At 32.6% G+C, this 22,092-nt stretch overlaps 1 protein-coding gene across 1 annotated transcript in view; it reads right to left on the bottom strand.

The window, feature by feature from the left end:
- The window catches only part of LOC149375756 (uncharacterized), a 115,620-nt gene that overhangs the window by 73,631 nt on the left and 19,897 nt on the right, over positions 1-22,092 (bottom strand). The window contains exon 2 of the mRNA XM_089597635.1: positions 19,448-19,609. Coding sequence (XP_089453761.1) covers positions 19,448-19,609 — 162 coding nt within the window. The remainder of the gene's footprint in view (positions 1-19,447; positions 19,610-22,092) is intronic.

The raw sequence follows: 22,092 nt of genomic DNA, 5'->3' as shown, positions 1-22,092 counted from the left end.
CTTTAATTGCTCTTATCTTAGATTAATTGTTGTTACTATTATTATTATTATTGAAAATAAGGATAATTATATTTTTATGACTGTAAATAAAACAGATTTTGTAATTTGAGTACCAAACTATAAAGAATTTATGTTTTAAATTTAGGGAAAATTACTTGGTCTCTCGATCTATCGAGCGGACAAAATCGCCCGCCTATTAAACATTTTGGTGCTTCCTGTGAGGTTGAGCCTCTTCTCTCTTCCTCTGTATTCTATTTCTTTCTTGTTTTTTTATATATTTGCGCGTATTAATTATAATCCCACTTAAAAGCACGACCGCACCTCGAATTGTATATCGAGCTGATCCAACATCATCGAGAACATCGACAAAAACGTCATCAGCAAGAACGATCAATATCACTTCAAAACTACGACTCTATCGCTTCAATCAGGAGATCCTTTACTCATCGTGGCCGGCCGGAGGTAACGCGATCGATGGCTTTAACGACAGATAAGTTTCTTCTTCTTTAAAGGTAAAATAAAATAAACAATTCATTATAAGCTTGCGGACGGTTTTTTAAACTGACTTAATTAAAAAAAAAAAAAAATAACAATAATAATAATTTAATTATAGCTGGTGATTCGTGCTCATATTTATCATTCGCTCACTACAATCAGGCGGATTATTCAGCAAATTCACCATATTTACACGTGAGATCGACAGCAGTGCTTTGATTTTGTAAAGTATTTGTAAAATATCGAGATGTCAGCCACAAAAAAAATTGATAGCATAAAGGTTAAACACGACGTTTTGATAATGCAAATTAATGCATTGACAACCGCAGCTGCTGCCGAGAACACCGTTGTAGGTAGCCTAAAATTACGTTTAAATCGGCTTACTACACACTTTCAAACATACGAGAGCTGCCATGAGAAGTTAGTTTCACCAGATCCTGAATCCATCAAAATCAAATTTGTACTTTCGAACTTAATAGAGTTACGTTCGGAGTTTATGCAGCTCCTTTCTTGGCTATACGTACGTTACATCAATTAGCGAACGATGAGAAATCTAATTTTCCAAGAGCAAGTGTTGTTTTGAAGCGTGATTTTTATATTGACGATTTTCTAACCAGAGCTGACAGTTTAAATGATATATTACAAGTACGCAACGAATTAATTGAAATTCTTGATAAAGGCGGTTTTCCAATAAGAAAATGGGCTTCGAATCATAAGCACAGTCCTGATAACCTTGACGAACAAACCTTTAAATTATATTGTGCGGTAGAACAAAATCCAATTCACAAAACTTTAGGCGTCATTTGGAATTCTCAGAGTGATTTCTTCACCTTTTCAGTAAACTTACCTAACGCAAAAACAAAAGTAACTAAGCAAATAATTTTATCTTTCACAGCGAAAATTTTCAATCCTTTAGGTTTGCTTGAACCAGTTATTTTACATGCTAGATTGATAATGCAACAGTGTTGTTTAGCTAAGCTTAATTGGAAAGAATCAGTTCCTGAAGACATACACGATAAATGGACCACCTTTGCCAAACAACTTCATATGTTAAGTGACTTGAAAATTTCTCGTCGAATTTTAATAGATAATCCAGTTAATGTTCAAATACACGGCTTTTGTGATGCTAGTTTCGACGGCTATGGTGCTTGTATATATTTACGGTCTGTAGATGCAAACGAGAAAATTCAAGTCAACTTAGCATGTGCTAAGCTACGAGTAAAACCTATCAAAGATACAACTATTCCAAAATTATAATTATGTGGGGCTTTAGTGTTAGCTAAACTTCTGCATGAAATAAGATCAGCTCCCGCATCTATTAATTGTACTATAAGTCATGTTTTTGGTTGGTCTGATTCAACCATAGTTTTACAATGGTTAAAAAGGCCGCTTGAATCATTAAAAATTTTCAAGAAAAATCGAGTAGAAAAAATTCAAACTTTGGCCGATTTTGTTGAATGGAGACACGTTAGTTCTTAAAATAATCCTGCCAATCCTCTGTCTCGTGGTCAGTTACCGGACCAATTTTTAAAAAACTCTTCATGGTTTTTTGGGCCACCTTGGTTAAAACATTCAGAGCATGATTGGCCTAAAAGCATAGTAAAGTCTGACAAAAACCTCCCAGGAATTAAGAAGAATATTTGCTTAATTACTAAAAAAATCCGCGACGATCTGTTCAATCGATTTTCTTCCTATAAAAATTACTTAGTGTAACGGCATACTTATTAAGAATGAAACCCGCTTAATTGAAAACCCGTCATTCATTCAAAAGGTAAAACACTTAGTATCAAAGAAAGAGCTAAAGCAGAACATAAAATTTTATCACTCTTGCAAGGTAAACATTTTTTTATGAGCTAAAATCATTACAGTTAGCTCAGCATACAAATCAAGGCCAAATATCTGTACCTTATCACAAGACAACACGTTTTGACGAACTTAACCGTTCATAGGAGACGATGACCTTTTGCGAGTCGGAGGACGATTAAAACGATCAAAATTAATGTTTGAGCAAAAATTTCCTATCCTACTGCCATCAAATAATCATGTTACCGATCTAATAATAAAAGATATGCATGAAAAATCCATGCATGCAGGTATTCAAGCAACTTTACATAATTTACGCTTGCGTTTTTGGTTATTTAATGGCAAAGATCAAGTCAGAAAGGTCGTGCGTCAGTGTGTCACATGCGTTCGTATGAAACCCGTTGCGTTGCAAGCTCCCATGGCAGACTTACCCGAATCTTGCATAACCGGAGCACCAGCACTCATGCACGTAGGAGTTGATTATTTTGGTCCTATATTTATTAAACAAAAAATTACGCAATCGAGTCTGCATCAAGGCCTACGGTTGTTTATTTGTGTATATGAGCACAAAAGCTGTTCACATTGAAATCGTCAGTGATTTGACTACTGATGCCTATATTGGGGCCTTGAGGCAGTTTGTCAGTCGTAGGGGCATGCCTTAACATATTTATTGTGACAACGGTTCAAATTTTAAAGGTGCTCATAATCAACTCCAAGAACTTTATAAACTCTTACACTCAACGGAATTTAAATCCGAAGTTGAAAACTACGCGATTGGCCATAATATTAAATGGCACTTTAATCCGCCCCTCTCCCCTCATTTTAGTGGATTGTGGGAGGCGGCGGTAAAGTCTTTTAAACATCAATTTAAACGAGTCATTGGAAACCGTCTACTAACTTTCGAAGAACTTAACACATTGCAATCGAAATTGAAGCAATTTTAAACTCACGACCTTTATGCTCAATATCATCCGATCCTAACGATCCACTCTCTATAACACCTGTACATTTGTTAGCACGTTGGCCACTAACAATGCTCCCTGATCACGATTATTCTTGCGTTCCAGATAATCGGTTATCAGTGTGGAAATTTTTAACCAAAGCCGCCCAAGATTTTTGGCATCGCTGGCATTTGGAATATTTAAATGAGCTTTAAGTCCGACAAAAATGGCAAACTTCTAAGGGAGAAATTACGGTTAGATCTGTCGTAGTTCTAAAAGAAAAAAATATTCCTTGCGGTCAATGGCCACTGGGTATAATTAGGGAATTACATCCTGGAAGCGATAGAGTCGTAAGAGTAGCTACCGTCAAGACAGCCAATGGAACGTACAAGAGAAATGTGACGCAGTTATGTCCATTACCAGTCGATCAAGCTTAAAAAAAAAAAAAATGAATTTCATTAATAATTTATTTCATCTTTAATGTTCAATTGCTTTTGCAACTTGCCACGGGAATATGTTCCATCGAACATTTTTTTTGTTATGTTATTTTTGTTCTTCTAAATTGATTTAAAATTGTTAAAGTCACGATCAGTTGATTTGTTTGTTCAATTCGATATTTTTCTTGTGAATGCTACCATGACAACAAAAAGAAGAAATTCGAGCAATGATCAAAAATTCGTCACTTCTGTTCTGACAGCAATAAGAAAACCTCTTCCTCTACTCATAACCAACAAAAACAAAAACTATGTTTGTACTTTTTTCTCTTTCGGCATAATTTTCAGTGCTGTTTAGTGATCGTGTGTGTGTAAATTTTTTAATTTGTGATTCTGCCAAACACAAATTTTCTTGCGGTCGACGGTGAGAAAACAGACATTCTGTTAGCCCGAGCGCTCGGCATATCTGCTATCAATTAGCAACGGTTGCATCTCGTTCTTGACAGATAACGTCTCCTCTTTTACGGATAACATTTTATTTCTTATGAAATAAATACAAGATTGTCGACCCAGGTTTTCATCGCCCATCGTGCTTTCAACCACCGATTGATGGTCAACGCACACACAAGTTCTTTTCTTCTTTTCTCTTTAATTTAATATTTTATTACTTTAATTGCTCTTATCTTAGATTAATTGTTGTTATTATTATTATTATTTAAAATAAGGATAATTGTTTTTTTATGTCTGTAAATAAAACAGATCTTGTAATTTGAGTACTAAACTATAAAGAATTTATGTTTTAAATTTAGGGAAAATTACTTGGTCTCTCGATCTATCGAGCGGCCCAAATCGCCCGCCTATTAAACAGTGTAAGCTAAAACATAATTACAATTGAAAACTGAAAAGCAGGAAAACAAAAAAGTGTTTTAGCAACAAAAATTTAGAGTTTTTTTTTTTTTTTGAAAGCATCGATTAGCGTTATTTATAAAATAAAAACTTGAATAGTTAAATTTGTTAATGAGAAAGATTTGTTTTTAGTTCTCCTATTCTATATAATGCCAAGTTATCCATGTATACAGTTAGAAAGGAACTAAAAGGGAACTTGTCAGTAGCCTACATCAAGCCATTATAGTTAAGAACTCTGAAACAAACTACCGAGTTGTGACTGTTCAAACTAAAGGTTTTAAAGTTGGCTTAAGTTTTGAAATAAACAAAAAACCAAAGTGATACAAAACCTGGATGTTCAACGTAGTATTTTAAAAGTTACTACACTAGCCCAAATACCATATAAAAAATATGCAGGTGCCTTTGGATAGTGTATAATACTTATCTTTCAGCGACCACGAAACAGTAGCGTCTTCAGATGATGCTGTAAGATAGCTTTTATTTATATCAGTTTATGATATAATGTCAAAACTTCTAACTAGAAATAATGATATTGTTTTACCTCAATGCTGTTGAGATAAATTAGAATGATTCAGTTTGTATAATCAGCCTGAGGAAGCAAGCGCTAAAAATCATTCGATGAAGTAGTTGATTAAAAAAACAAATAGCATTATACAATATAAACTTTTAAATTGTATTTTTGGAGAAGTGTATTAACTTTGGCAATATTTTGATTTATTTGTAAAAATTTAATTAATATTTACTTAAGTAATCTAAACATCTCTAAGCAGCTTTTAGCAGAAACTTAGCGGAACTAATATAGTACTCTACAGCTACTTAGTACGGACCTCGTTTACAATTAGTACCTCTAAGTATAAACACTACTAAATTAAATGTACTTATTTCGAACAATAAAAAAATGTTATTTACCTAAAATTTTATGGATCCCAATTGAAAGTGTTTCATGACAACTGATGAAAAATATTTTTGTCGGTTTCTACTCGGTTTTTGCACTAGGAAAACAACAAGACAAAAATATCTTTTGTTAGTTTTTTATTAAACACTTTTAATTGGGATATCATAAACCTTTAGGTAAATAACATTTCTTTATAGTTATTTAAAATAAGTGTAATAAATCAAGTGCTATTTATATTTAAAAGTACTAAATGTAAACGAAGTACGTACAAAGAAGCTGTGGAGTACTACAAAAGCTGCTTAGAGATATTTACATAATTAAGTAAATGTTAATTTAATCTTCACAAATAAATCAAAATATTTTTAGACTCAATACATTTCTTAAAAAATACTATTTAAAGATTTTTAATGTATAATGCTATTTGTTTTTTAAATATACTACATTATCAAGCGATTTTCAGCGCTGGCTTTCTCAGGCTGATTATACAAACCGATCAATTTCTTTTACACATGATTTCTACGTAAAACATTTATAACTAAATGCTTTGAAACACCCTCATATGTCATTTATTAAACTATTTTCTATCAATATATTTTTCATTAATGAACAAAGTCTAAATATTTTAAATTACGGTTATGTAATAGTTAAATAATTGCTCTTGGTAATTTTTTCAACGTATTATTCTCTATTACACATAAAAACATTAAGAGCGATGTAAAAGTAACTTGTATTTTCATGAAACCATTTATTTACTTATGTTTAAGATTAAGAAGGTGTGATGAAAATTGCACCATAATTGTACACTGTCAAACAATAAAGACTTGGTTTGAAGTTAATTGTGACCATAAACGAAAATGTAGATTACTTACCATGGGCACAAAGTGCAACTGCCGCTTTGCACCCTCGGTCACACGTTGCGCCCTAGTAATCACTTCACCTAATTAATCATGAGGATTATTACAATGATATTGACCATAGTTTTGAGGTTGATGGACGAAATTCATAGAAATTAACTGTCAATAAGAAAAACTGAACATATTGTACAAATAAAAACATATATAATATAAATCGCTTATTAACTTACAAGTAATTAATAAAATAAAACATTTACATGTAATTTATAAATTATGGGGATCGCTCTTTCACTTAAAATTAGTACTTAAAATGTAACAATTATTCGCAATTAGTAATTTAATAATTTTTTTTCCAACTACCATCATACGCCAAACTACTTCATTCAAACTCGGAGACAGTTCCCATTAAATTTAATTTGTGATTTGGTTTATCTAAAACAGAGTTCCTGTTATTTACCTTAACAACTATAACAAATAACTTTGAACTTTTATAAATACTACGAATTTTGCCTCCCAATATAATCAAATCATTCACTCAAATTGATGTTAGACGGCATAGTCGACTTAACGTGGGTAACGAGAGATGATTATTTATCGGAAATTTGACATTCTTCATAGGTACATCGATCTCCGCTATGATTCGTTGACTAAAATAAATCAGAAGAAGTCGGGAATTTTCCAATATTTCTGCAGAAAGAGCCAAAGTTCATTGGTATAATATTTTATTTACGTTGAGAAACCGTCCTGGGGCTATCAGAGCAAATTTTGCCACAACACCAAGTCAGGAAAAACAACACTGAGGAGTTTGGGCAACCACAGCGTCCTTCTTCTCAGTGGTCGTTCCAACGGAATACACACAGAGAAGGTATTCTCCAGGCCTACTTTTACGAAAAACGATGAGCGGTTGGTTATCCGGGGAACTACCCAAAGACAAGATATTCTTTGGTCAGCAGCGAGCCCCAGCGTATCTCCCTCCAGCATGGTCTCCATACACAAAGACTCCGAGGGTAAGAGTCAAGTTACCCGCAGCCAGCTCTCCATCATCAAGAACAATAATAAGGGGCAGCTGGAAGTTTTACCACGGGCCCTTTTTAGGGCTATTATAAGTATTTACGTTCCCTACTTAACAATTAATCTCATAGGTACTTTTAAACTAACTTGCCAACAAATTCATTTTTACTACCATTTCCGGCAAAGATTCGTCATGTAAAAGACAACATAAAGCCGGTCACTATCAAACCAAGTAAGTCATTCACTCGCAAACTTCACGATCGGAGTTATTTATCGCAAGGCTTAAAACCCAGGCGACCAACGACCTTATACATTATCCTCTCGACTCTTAGCATTCAACCAGAAATCACCGATCATGGCCGAAGTCTGCGCTGGGTAAACCTAACAGTGAAGCTATGAAGAAATAATAAACTTGAGCTAACGGGACAGTCTTCAACGAGTAAGCATCACAAACCAATCTCCCTGCCTTAGATCACCAAAACGACTGAGCTCCACGAAAAAAGAAGGTGCTTTCGATATCAACATTGGGAAAGAGCTCTACAACTAGCTACAACGCTTCAGACGTTGCAGTTTACCTTCCGATCCGTCTGGTACTACAATAATAGGCCAGAGAAGATCACCTTGAGGTAAAGAGGCAGTCACGTTTGCTGGAAACCTCAGTCAAGAAAGAGTTTAGCTCACCGGTCCTTTTTAGGGCCATCGGACGTCAAACTACCTTGCCAGCAAGTGTATTAGAACTTAACAAAGTTGACAAAAAAATAGAAATTTGGGTTTTGGATGGAAAATTCAAATTCTTTTAATGTATAGAATTTTAGGCGTCAAGAAACTGACGCAAAAATTCGTCGAGATTGAAGCAGCAGCATAAAAATCGCCAAATCAAGCATTCATTAAGTGAGGGATCAAATTTGCATAATAACCCTCACGTTTATCTGTTAAATGTTCCAGATATTTAAATAGATAGAATATGTCTTTGTATTTTTGTGGCAATGAAAAGTGTAGGGATAACTCCAGAACTTTGTAATCAAGTTATTAGATAAAAGAAAAAAATTTTTTAAGTATGTATTTTTGTAAATTTTAAATCTTTACAGCTTTAAAAAGTAGCCCTTTCCGTAAATTATACGGGAGAAACTGCAAATCAACGGCCCTTTAGGGCCAACGATTATTTTATGGCATGAAGAACGCACGGTAATTTTCAGCATAATTATATTTTTTTCACTTTTTATAGCTTATCATTCCACCAAATAAATTGTAGAAATTCGAAACAAATGTTTTTAACAAGAAGATTGTTGTTCTGAGAAGTGTCAGAAAAAATTGTAAAATTTTTAACTAAATACGTTTCATGTTACATGTCAACACACTACGGTTTTCTATTTAGTAAGTCTTGGACGAAGCCGAGACAGGGGGCCGCTAGTTATACATATTTTAAATAATAAATTATAAAGTTTATTACATAATAATACATGTATTACTTAAGCTGGAAATTCTAAAAATTATGCGATTTGTCATAAAAATATTTGTTGTAAATTTTACTACAACAGATACTGAGGAGTGAGAGAAAACTCATTGAAGAACTTAGACAATTTACGTTTGATGTAGGCTTATTATCGTTTTTTAATAAATTTATTTGGAGTCCTCAACAGGCAATTTGTTAATAATAGAATTAATTTTCCAGCAGGAACTGTAAGTACTCAAGTAAAAGGAAGTCTTACTTCGATCCTTTTTTTATAAATAATTGAGTTTTCTTAGAAGGCTATTAAATAACTTGTAGGATAAATTGTTAATCACTACTAATACATTTTTTTAAGAAGGAGAGTAAGGTAACTAAACTTGCAATTTAATATTTAGTTATACCTTTATAAGCTAAAATAATTTTAGTATACTGTAAGATATTAAATGGCATGATTTAATTAAAAATTATTAACAGTAGTCTCGTCGTCACATTTGTCAGTGTTACAAGGAAATTTGAATGTGTACTATGTGCTCTACGCAGCAGCTGCCATTAGACAAGGAGAGAGTACTAAGCATTTTTTGGCGCGGCGAAGTGCGGTGGGGTGTGGTAGTATGGGTATGCATAGGGCCATACCCCGCCGCACTTCACCGCACCACCAAACTACTCTCTCCTTCTCTACCACTGGCTAGTACAGAGCAAGCTCCCTCTCTCCTTCCACCTCCCTCACCACCATTTTATTCTCTCGCACTCACATGCAACTATCTGCAGGGATCCCCTTGCTTTCAAATGAGAGTGATCTGACGCGAAACCAAGAGTTTTCCCGATCCAAAATCGTCCAACGCGCCGAAAGAAGTTTTCACTTAAAAGAAAATGTGCTATTAGGGAAATTAGCACCAGTAATTCGATACCTATTAGATTAAAGTAGAATAAATAAAAAACATATGCTTTTAGGCAAGCAAAAATCGGCAATAAAATCCAACAGATTGTAGTATTATTAATAAATTAAACCTGCTCTTAAATGAGCCAGCGTCAGCGACTAAAAAACCTAACATTTTTTTCAGTAGTAATAATAAAAAGATTACACTTTTAGGCAAGCAAGCATCAGCGATGAGAACTCCCATAGTTTCCAAATATAATGAAAAAATATAATATGCTGTTAAGCAAGTGAAAGTTAACGTTAAGAAATCTAACAGTTTTCTTTTATTGTTAATAAAAAAAATCAGCTCTTAGGAGAGAAGGTGTCGGTAGTTACGAGCCTAACGGTTTGGAAGCGAAGCTACTTACGTAGGACCCTCTCTGGACAGAAGTAGGAAGAAGCGTTACACTTTTTCTTACCCCCTTTGTTATTACTCGTTTTCCAACCACCACATGCTCTCTTGATAGCAACTGAACTGGTACAGTACAGCGTATAATACATGCATGTAGTAGTGCGAGCACACTCTTTCTCTCTTTCTCCCTCTTTCTGTTAACTATACATTCGTAAAAGGGCAGTTAATATATATGTACTGTAGTTTTGAAGCTATTTTTGGGACCACATAGTGAGAAGAGCATTAGAGAGGAAAACACAAATTAACACGCATACATATACCCATCGTTGCTTAGCTTTTTATTTTCCCTGTTAGTCCCAAAAATGGTGGAGCCTATCAGTGACTTACAGACACTTTAGCCTCACTTTCTTATACTCATTCTAGTCAACTAGGCATCTAATTGACACGCAGATGTTTCGAGTGGAACTATTGAACGATGTACATCCAGCGGAAAGATATTCTCGGATAGATCTGACCAGCGATCTGAGAGCTCGTTCTTTAGTGATCAATAATATTATAAATAAATAGCAAAATTATTATGAATTTATAGTAGGACACGATTATTATCAAAATGTAAAAAGAAGTGATAAATATATTAACATAATATCAAAAAATGGGACTTGCTTGTATGGTACAAGTATTGAAATTAAAAGCTTCTCAGATTCATTACATGTTCACGTTATAGTTAATTTCCCGAACGATGATATTCAAACATATGGAAATTCAAATAGTAATCTTAAACTAGAAATTAATCTTAAAAAAAAATATAATAAAAAATATTGCAATTGGTCTATTAAACATTGTATCTCCATAAGATCACGGAAGATTTTTTTAAAACTTGTATTAAATAAAGTAACTGGTTCGACATCGTTCAAAGACATTAGAACATATAAAGGAATAACTTATGAAACTTCTAAAGATACTGCAATTGCAATGGGTTTAATAGACAATGATAAAAAAATCGATGATATTTTTAAAGAAGCAATTGCTGTTAGGATTCCATATCAATTGAAACAATTTTGTGCTTTATTTTTAATTTTAGAAAACGTTCAAGGTAATAAAATATAGAATAAATACAAAGAATTTTTTACGAAGGGTTTGCCTAATAATAAAGATAGTTTAGCTCCTTCACATATTAATCAAATTTTTAAATCGGAAGATAAATCATGTGGATGCTTTGATTTACCTACACCAAAAACAAATGGAGAGTTGGAAAGAAGATATAGATGATGAAATACGTTTCAGTAAAGAAATGTTTAACTCGATGTATAGAAGTTTGAATAATGACCAGAAAAATATATTTCTGATTATTTGTGAACAAAAAAATTATTTTTTCCTAATAGATGGTCCTGTAGGATCAGGAAAAACTTATTCATGTAGAACGTTAATTTTTTTATTTCTCAAAATAAAAAAATCTTGTCAATGCCATGGACTGGTATAGCATCAATGTTGCTTCCAAAGGGGATGACCAGTCATAGAACTTTTAGACTTCCTTTAGATCTTAATAACATAGAGAGTACATTTTTAGAATTCGAGTCAGATAAAAAAAAATTAAGAGAAGTTGATTTAGTTATTTGGGATGAGGCTTTAATGATTCCAAAAAGAGCATTGGAAATAGTAGACAGAACGTTAAGAGATTTATGTAATACTGAAAAATATTTTGGAAGTAATTTACCAGACCCGAGACTGATGAGTCTATTAAGTTGGGTCGGATAAGTCATCAGACTTACCAGACCTGCAGACCCAGGTCTGATGAATCTAGTAGACGTCGGGTATTCTTAACATCTCTGCCCATAATATAATACCGAGGTCACATTCTTGAACAAAAAAATGACTAAAAAGTAAGATGGAATTTCACGGCCAGATGAGAAGTTCAGGTCATTTAATATCCCTGCAAAGAGGTTATGGTTATGTTATAAGTCGATAGGCTGGTAGTTTCAAAGTGGGCTCTCAGCCGAACGTGACTACAACAGCACATAGAAGCTCACTTGGAATCGTTTAAGCTTCAGAGACTACCACAGCATGAATAGACTGGCTTATGTTCGCATTTAAATTCCATGACAACAATGAACCGGCGGCTATATTAAATCCGCCATGTTGATTTCAGATAACCTAACACTAATGTCAATATCGGCGATCTACAAAGTTAATTGCATAAATGACAATGTATTGTAATTATTCTTACAGATTGATGAATAGACAAAATATAAAATTTGACGCGAATTCGTATAATTAAACTTTCATGAATTTTTTGCTTAGAACACATGCATTTAATCGAAAAAGTACAAGATACAATTTTTACTTAGAATTAAACGAGAAACACGATACGATTTTTTAAGAATTATTTTTGAATATTTTTAAAAATCGTCCGCCATATTGTATGCCATTTTGAATTCTGAAAGTTTAACTACACACTCATTATCAGCAGCCTCCATGAATACTAATAAGTTTTTTATCTGATTACAAAACTTTGAAACCCAAGCAAAAAAGCGTCAAATTGGGTGACCATAATGTTCGGCACCACCTAGTGCCTGTTCCTGTTTCAAGCCCACTACGCAAAAAACACGGAAGTAGAATTTGTTATAAAGTTAAATAATAAAAAAAAAAATTAAAAAAATCGTGTCATACTTCACGAAATAAATTATTTAAGCTTAAAAACTTAAAAAAGAAGGGTTGCGTAACCTCAAATCTTTTTGAAAATATTTTTAAACGATTCTACGCCAAAAAATTTGCAAAATGTGGCCCTTATTTTCATTTATTTTTTTTCTTAGCAAAATAATTGGAAAGAATTTGGTCAAAGAAAATATTTCTAATTTGTGACCGTCACTGACGGCATTGGTCTCAGTAAAAGATTCCGAAAAAATTAGAGTAATGATTTCTTACAAAGGACTATCGATTCCCATAAATTTTGGCCTAAACTATTTTTTGACCACTTCACTTGACGTGGAATGACCCATGTATATGTAGCATTGTTTTTACCATAATTAATTTTCTTTATTTCATTTTATGTTTTAATCAAGAATAGTTAGATAAAATAGTAATTTGAATTACTCTTTGTAAAAAAAAGAACAACAGAAAAATAATATACTGACAGCTGCTGCAACACACACAAACACATACAAATACTTTAAGTACTACCACAATTTATACAGTTGCAACACTCAATATTAAAAAAGCATCAAAAAAATTGTAACCAGCTGTTTTAGATTTTAATGCGAGTGACGCAACTGTAGGAGCTGTGGTATGACCATAATTCTTACACGATTATACTATCTGTCCACCACCAGATAAATTTTGTGATAAGCACGGAATGATCATTGTGTAAATATTGTATCTGCAAGGTATGCATTAACAGATGGCATAACATTTGGTATAGTATAGTACCAGGAAAGTGGAGTATACTGGTTTATTATTTCAGCGTTGCTGACTTTAGTCATTTTCATGTGAATTTTAGAATATTATAATTTTTGTTTGAAGAAATACATGAACAAATAAAGAAGCAATTATAAGCTGTAAGAACCATAAAAAAATACCTCATTTTTTCTCTTTGTGTTTGCCGTTCTCCTCTCCATATTTTTTTCTTTCAATATTCTCGTTGTCTGTTTGATTTCCACGTATTTTCGATGTTTTCTGTTCTACTGTCAAGCTTGGCCCATTCAGTGGTTCCAGAGGTATGGCGGTGGATTGCATTTCTCTGGAACTTATTTTTTTCTCGATTCGAAATTCAATTCATCGATGTATCACAATAGGTTTTGTTTTGTTCCAATAATTTCTTGTTGGTCTTAACTTTTACTTTTTGCCTGGAATTTAAAATTATGTTCCCCCTTTTTTTTTCTTAAGGATGTTCTTTTTGCGTCCTGAACTACTCAACTGTCTTCACCACTGGTATTTTCATACAACTTATTAATTGGCTTGTAGCGATTTCATTCTTTTTTGCCCAGCGCTTTAGAGTGTTACAACTTACACAGCATGTACTCGTACTCTCCTTTTTCTATCCCTGTATGATGTTAAAATATTGGAGGACCATCTTTCTACATATATATATACAAACTGATTTTTTGTGGACTTCCTGAGAAAACAAAAATATGTACTCTTTATCCCCTGACTTGTAGTCTTTCCTCTTAAAATTCTCACAGTTTAATTTTCTGAATCCACGTCGCTTCCGATATGCTTCGAATTCAACACGATTTGTCTTAATTGCTTGCACTTAAACCTGAATTAAATCATACCATTAGACTCCCTTTTTCCTAATTCTTTATTGTTTAAGTTATGCAACGCCATAGGAATTAAGTCATGTATCGTTCCGTTGTTCCTAATTTATGGTTTGCCGTCCCTTTCTCTGTTTCTTATGTCAACGAAAATTTTTGTTTTGAGTTTATCTGTCTTGCCATCAAGATCACTCACGAGGTTGTTTGATCCTCTTAGACTGTTTTTAATTGGATATTTTACGAGATTTAGGCACGATCGATATATTTGAATGATACGGAGAGGGTTCATGGTCAATGGTTCTATCACGTCCCAATCTATAAATTATTGAATGTCTCTGCTAATGTTTTCTTTCACCGCTGGTGGGCTTCTATACTTTCTTACTATGACTAGCTTGTTTATTATCATCTTAATTATGCTGTACCCAATATGTTGTATTTAATGGTTTTTTGGCGAAACCTAACATGAATAGATTTACTGCCATCAATTTTTTTACATGCTGTAGTTCTTTGCTATAGCTTTCGGTAACCACCAAAGTTATTATTTACTCAATTATTTCTTCGATACTTTTTAAGTAGATCTATTTTTTTGTCATTGTGTCGATTTTCCGTTTTTATTAGAACTTTTGTATTTTGGTGTGTACTATCTTTCCATTTATTCTGCGTCATACTGGCAGTATAATTTTGGAATGGCACGTATACGACTTGTATATATTTGTGCTTTTTCCTGACTCTCGTTTAAATAACCTGTCAATATCTAGCTGCTATTTCAAAGTTTTCTACCTTTTTCAGTAATATTTCCACACCATTTAATCTTTCTTAATTTCTTCTTGCAGTTCGTTTACTAACGTACTTTTTTAATATGTCGTACCCCAAGATTTTGTCTACTTCTATTAGAAAATTCTGCAGGACTAAAGGAAAAGTGTACTTGATTCTATAAATCATTGCATTTACTGTGCTCTTCGTTTCACGTTCTCTATGAGTTTCCCTAATTTTTTTTACTTTTTGTTCTTATCTAATAACGTGCTTTTTTATTTTCTTTTAGTACCGAGATTTTAGCCGCAGCATGTGTATAGAAGTACAATATTATATGTTGGGAATTAGCACCTTGTAATATTAGTTTTCGTGGTCTGCATCCTATAGCTGCATAATTTATTAGAACAGTATAAAGCCTCTCGTTTCTTCCTTTTCTGTCAGCTGCTCTTTTACCTTACTATATTTTTTTTTATTCCTTTTTGCATTTGCATCAATTTGTTAACACTCTGCACTTTAATGTCTACAATTCGCTTTTTCTCACGCTTCTAATTAAGTAAGATTTCTTTCGTTCGCTCCGATTTTCTGCTTCTCTTCAGTGATATAATTTTTTACAGCTATTTCTTGCGTCTTTTCGTTAATCATGACCACTTTATTCTGATATTAGATGTTGGAGGAGTACTTGCACTGTCGTTCTAAGAATTTGGCTCCTGTGCAGTTTACCTTCTGCAACTTTTAAGATGAGTAGATAAGACCTGAAAAAAATGGTCAATAACGAATTTTTTGCGACTACAATGGAAATTGTTTACATGGGAAATAAAATCGATGTTTTTTGAATAACGATTTAAACAAACAATTTTATATCGAGACGTCCTGAGTTTTGACAGACTGGGGGCTTCGACATGTAGTATTAGTGGTTTTTTTTTTTGAACTTTTTCCTTGCAAATTTTTTGTAAAAATCTATTTGTCCATTAAAAAATCACTTTTTGAAACTTAATTATTACTTTTTTGGTAGGTCGTAGAGTGTTCTATTTGGGCTCATTGTCGTCCTTAAGAGTTGTACTTCCAGACCTTTTTAATACCTAATTGATTTTCGCAACTAGGGTCTTGCGAATCGACGTGCAAAAAAGTGCTAAGTTGCACAATGAAACAACTCAAAAAAATATACACATAATCGTTTCGAAACTTTTGCCATTTGACAGGCAGAATTTTTATCTAAATTTACAAAATAATAAATGCTTTATGACCAATGGGACACAGTTTAGGGATTACAGTTTAACAGTTATATTTTTGGTACAAAAATACTACATATTCTTTCAGTGCCACGTACTGTTGTTAAATTAATGTTAAAATCGACATTGATTTTGTTGGCAAAGTAGGAATATCTGGCATCAGGTGCATTTGTTTTGTATTCAGTATTTTGTACATAGGTACAATATAACTGACAAAAGTTTTAGATCCCTCTTTTTTCACAGTACTGTAAAGCAGCTTGTCTAAAGATAACATATATATTTAGCTGGTCGTAGCACAAATAGTTTTGAGCCCTCCTTTTCCAAAAAAATTTAAATGTCAAAACGTTATGGATGTTGGAATTTTTAATTTTTAGACATTTTTAAAGTTACCCTTGAATGCTTTCTGACGTAAAAACAAGAAAATGATCCCCCAAATAATAAAATAGATTAACTTTGTATGTAAGATTAGATTTGTTTTTATACGTTTTACATTACGACAATTCTTTTTAATTCTGTTGATTGTAAAACATTTGATTTACTAATAAACTGCGGTTTTTTACCTGATACTTTACATTAAATACCTGCGTCAACTTTATTACGTTGCCATCATAAAGTAACATTCATACATATAATTATTTGGAGAATTTTGATGCAGACTACTTCACGGTAGTGAGTAGTAAGTCCGACTTCCAGGTGTAAGCTTCACCACTTTTTCTCGGCGTAAAACGAGAACTTTCAACATATATAAAGAGCACGCGGCAGTAAAAGTTTGAATTTAATTTAGGCAGTCTTCGTATTTCTTATAAATAGTGTGTATTTCAAATTACAGATTTTTATAGAGGATGAATGAAGCTTTTTTTTGTAATACGTAGAAGTTTTAACCACTTGTAACTCGGAGTATAAATTGAAAAAAAAAAAAAGTCAGTTGATTATGAAAAAGAAGCCTTTTTACATAATATACATTATTACCGTAATTTTATACAAATGGTACAAAAACTGTTTACAATACATATTCTATATACAAATGAAAATAAGTTTTACAAATTATTGGTTTTTTTGTAACTGTGGCCAACAAACATTTAATACTAAAGCTTAACTAAAGCTAAACTACAGCAATGCTCTTAATTAGTTAGCACAAACCTCCCTGAACATTAATTTTCTACCTTTCGTTGTTAGAAGCTTTGATCTGATTAAGTTGTATTGATAAAAAAAATTAAAATCTTAAAAATTTTCAATGCACTTCTAATTCACGCAATCTGTCCATTAGCAAGTGTGCCTGTTACGCAACACACAATTAGATAATACATTTATCTAATCGTTTGTAGTTGATGATATCGATCATCAAAAAGCATCTCCAGCCATAAAAATAGGGCATTTCAGTATTCCTTTTTTTTCAAATTATAGTTGTATAGTCGTATGACCGGTCCCTATAACAAGATCACGCAAGGTGCTTAAAACTTTTTAATTATAATAAAAAACACTTTTAACTACACAACAACCACGATAAAACTCCTAATTGTAGTAGTTGTTAAACATTTTAAAAGAGCTCACCAAATTCTCATGACAAGTAGCTGAAGTTTGACATACTTATAATTTTTTATAATAGTTTTATTTATAAATTTTAAAGATTCAAAGCTTATTATTTTGAAGCTGTAAGCACATGACTATAGAAAAAAAGTTTTAATACTCTTCCAATTTAAACCAAGGTACTGTTTAAACTGATAGAAACTTTAAAAACTAAAATAAATAATTAGTAGGTCTTACAAAGTTTTGTGAGCATGTACGTGTGGGCGAATGTGTGCATGGGTGTGTGTATGTTAGTGTGTAATCAGTCGTATCTCAAAAAATTTTCAACCAATTTCAATGATGTTCGACTTAGAAAGTTTACACACATTCACACACACACACACACACACACACACACACACACACGCGCGCGCGCGCACACACACACGCACACCGTTATAATGGCTCAGGAAAAACAATGGTCATGTATTTTATTAAGGTTATTACGACGATTATCTTGATTTTTTTAAGCAGTTTTGTTTTCTTATCAGTGTGATAAAAATCTAATTTTAATTCATACGATTATTTCATGAGCTAAAGAATCAAATTATTTTCTTTTAAGCGACATTTTTAATTTTAACGCAGTTGTTTTGAGGTAAAAATTGCACCTTAACAATAACAAGCAAAAGATTGGAAAATTTGAATAAAAGTGATACAGAAATGTGTAGGTAAAATCTGGCTAGTTCAGAAGTAAATGAATCCTTACCGACACACCTAAAAAATTATTGCCTACTTTTGACATTGTTATAACTATGAAGTATCAAAAAAAGAGTCAATCGTTGCACTGGTATGGTAAACATCTGTGACATTTTATACAAGTATAGTATAGTGTTTAGGCTCCACGTATACCTACATAAGATATTTTACGTATCCTATACCTCTAACCTTTATCATCCATGCAACTTTTTTCCTTAATTACTTTTTCCTAAGTAAGGGGATCTCCCACAATTCTTTAATAAACCATCTAATTCACTGTACCAATACATTTTTAAACTAATAGTGTCTAACGATAAGCTGGCCAGGTGTTGGCTTCTCTGGAAGAAAAAGTTCCTGGAGACTCAGTCATCACGATAAAAATGTACTATTCGTGTTTTAATAATCGGATAAGCAGTTTTTCGGCATCCTGGGTACTTAACCCATCGAAAAAGCCCGAGAATGTTCTCCATTAAGCCATCAAAACTCTTAACATTTAAAACTGCTAATAATTATAGCTTTTCCAATCTCAAGTTTCTGAAACTTTTTTTTGTCAGCCAAACATGCTTCGGTTCTAGCGGTATTCTATGAGATACATTTTTATGGATGAGTAGATGAAAATGAGAGAAGACAAAGAACATAAAATGAGAACAGTGGGTTTGTAAGTGGTATTCAGCAATATTACGTTGTAAGGGACATGTGTACAATCAACAGGCATATGGGTGAATAGAGAAAAAGAAAAAATTAGGGAACAGAAAAATAAAATCGCATTTAACAAGATCCTCTAGTATTACAATATAGTTTATTCTTCAAATTTGCTTTTGTATTTTTTAATTTTTGTGTCCTTATCCCCATACTTTTGTTCCTGATTTCTCTTTAGCTTTAAAATGAATTTTACTCACTCAAAATTTTTGGTAGATATTTTTCACCATACTTGTTACTTCTGTCTCGTGACATATTTTTATACGTAAAAACGGATAGTCCAACGAAAACCAATCCTGTACTAGCCATTATCTCTGGGATTTCGGTCCAACCTTGTCTCCAAAGTAGTTGAATTTTTGAAACTAAAAACAAAAATTTTAGGTTTATATCTTAGGATAAATATCAGAAATGGGTAAAACACTAATTTTATTCTGATTGTTGATGAAACTTTCTGTTTTAAAATAACTATTAATATTTGACAATTAGGTGTACTTAGAACAATCTAGAAAAAAAGTGAATTTTCTGTGTGTATCTGAATAAAAATGTTTTATGAAAAAAATATGGTTTTTTTCCATCTTTCCAACAAAACCTGTACAACCCTTCAATTCAATACGTAATAATAACTTAGAAAATGGATAGGCATTGGCTCAGTAGTAAGCGAGCTTGCTAATGAAACAACACACGCATGAACACACACAAATTATGCCCGGTAAAAAAGATTTTGTCTCCGTAATAGTGGATGGTCAAAAAATACAGATGCATAAATGGCTAACTTTGAATAATTTAAAAGGAATTGTATGAATTATTTAAAAAAAGAGTATCCAAATATAAACTGTAGTTTTTCGAAGTTTGCTAGCATACGACCAAAATATTGTGTACTGGCAGGTACCAGTAGCACTGATCCAGTGTGAGTGTGTTTGATACATGAAAATATTAAACTCATGAAAGATGGAGTGAATTTAAAATGTATCACAGTTGACCCCAAAAGACTAATAAATAATTATTATGATTCTTTGAATCTATGACGTGTGATATTCAATATACTAATTGTATTTTGGAATTATGCGATAAGTGCCCCAATGTAGATAATATTATTAAGGAATTACAACAACATTTCGATAACAAATTGAACGAAAATGTGCAATACAGATAGTGGGTGACAATAGATAGAACTCTAATATCTAGTGTAGATGAATTTTTACAACTTTTAAGCAATGGCTTGAAAAAATTGCTCATTTATTCTTCTTTGGTAAAAAAACAAATGGAATTCTTGGACTTGAAGAAAAAAAAAAAATTAAAATGCATGTATTGTTATATATGATTTTAGCGCAAGCTATGCATTTGTTTTACAAAATTCCATACAAGGTGTGCACTAGAATAATGATTAAGTAACTGTACATCCATTCTCAATTTAGTGTCAAGACGAAAAGATGAATTAAAAGTCAAAAATTGTACTTGCATTTCTGAATGCTTGCATTATAATACAGTTGCTGTTTATTTTTTTCAAAAACAACTTGTAGAATTTATTACGACGAATTTGAAAGGTGTTGATAAACTAATATATTTTTCAGACGGTGCACAGCAAGCGCACAGTATAAAAACAAGAAAAACTTTATTAATCTTACTCATTATGTAGAAGATTTTGGAATATCAGCCGAATAGCATTTTTTTCCTACGTCTCATGGCAAGGGACCATGCGATGGAATAGGTGGGACGTTAAAACGACTTGTTGCCAGAGCTTGTCTTCAAAGGATAAATGATCTTATTCGAACACCCGAAGAATTATTCACTTGGGCAACAGAGGCTTTGCAAAGCATAACGTGTCGTTATTCAACTAATGATGAGTATGATAAGGAAGAAAAAATATTTTCAGAACGAATTAGAAGAGCACTAACAATAAAAGGCACTTTATAATTCCATTGCATCATACCGATCTTTCTTCAGAGAATAGAAGCAAAAATATTTCCATTAAATGATGAAACGACAATTGCAAAAATAATTCAATGGACATTAAGTTGATTATAAGTCATGTTTGAAAATAAAAATAAATATATTTTTAGGCACAACTGATACTCACGAGTGCCTTAAATTTTTGCTATAGCCAAAAGTGTTAGTACCTTTAAGGTGGCTCCAGTGGCCTAAATGTTAAAATTATAACTAACCCAACCGAGGTTAATAAAATTGAATTATATTCTTTGAATTCCCATCTTTCTATTCGTATAAAAAAAAATTAAGGTTGACGATGAAAATTGTAAGAAATCATGCTTACAAAATCGTAGTTTTAAGACGGGTTCGATAGGAAATGCAAGCTTACGCGATATACAACCTACTACTGCACTTATATAAATAACCCGTAAGGTGTAAAAAATATACTATCTTGTATATATTATTACGTAGTTTTCGATGACATGAGAAAAGTGTCTTGTTATCGAACAAAATCTTTAAATAATCGGAGACTAAGTATACAGTTGCGAGTGCAAGTCAGATCTCAGCTGTCTGCATTCTGCAGAGTACATATATATAGGTATAACTACTCTTGAACTTAGGAGCGTACCGTAACAGTTCATCAATTAGGGCACCATAAAACTTTTTTGTTTTTTTATATTAACTCACTAAAGTAACAGATAAAATGTAGAATATGGCTTACAACAGTCTCTAACGATAATTTTATACCATATTTTAAAGAAAATAATGATTAATTTTTAGTCTCCCCATTTTGATACGGCACTAGGCGCTGGAGCCACCTTAAAACTAATTATTTTTGTGTAAAAAAAGTTTACGTTAAAAAAAAAATTGCGATCGCGGACCTCAGCGTCAGAATTGTATGCATGTATTTATGGGCGTA

The sequence above is a fragment of the Copidosoma floridanum genome, unplaced genomic scaffold, assembly GCF_036245765.1.
Source record: "Copidosoma floridanum isolate Cflo_tuat_1 unplaced genomic scaffold, Cflo_Japanese_pri ptg000004l, whole genome shotgun sequence".
Lineage (NCBI taxonomy): Eukaryota > Metazoa > Arthropoda > Insecta > Hymenoptera > Encyrtidae > Copidosoma > Copidosoma floridanum.
This window is presented reverse-complemented; position numbering and strand designations above follow the sequence as displayed.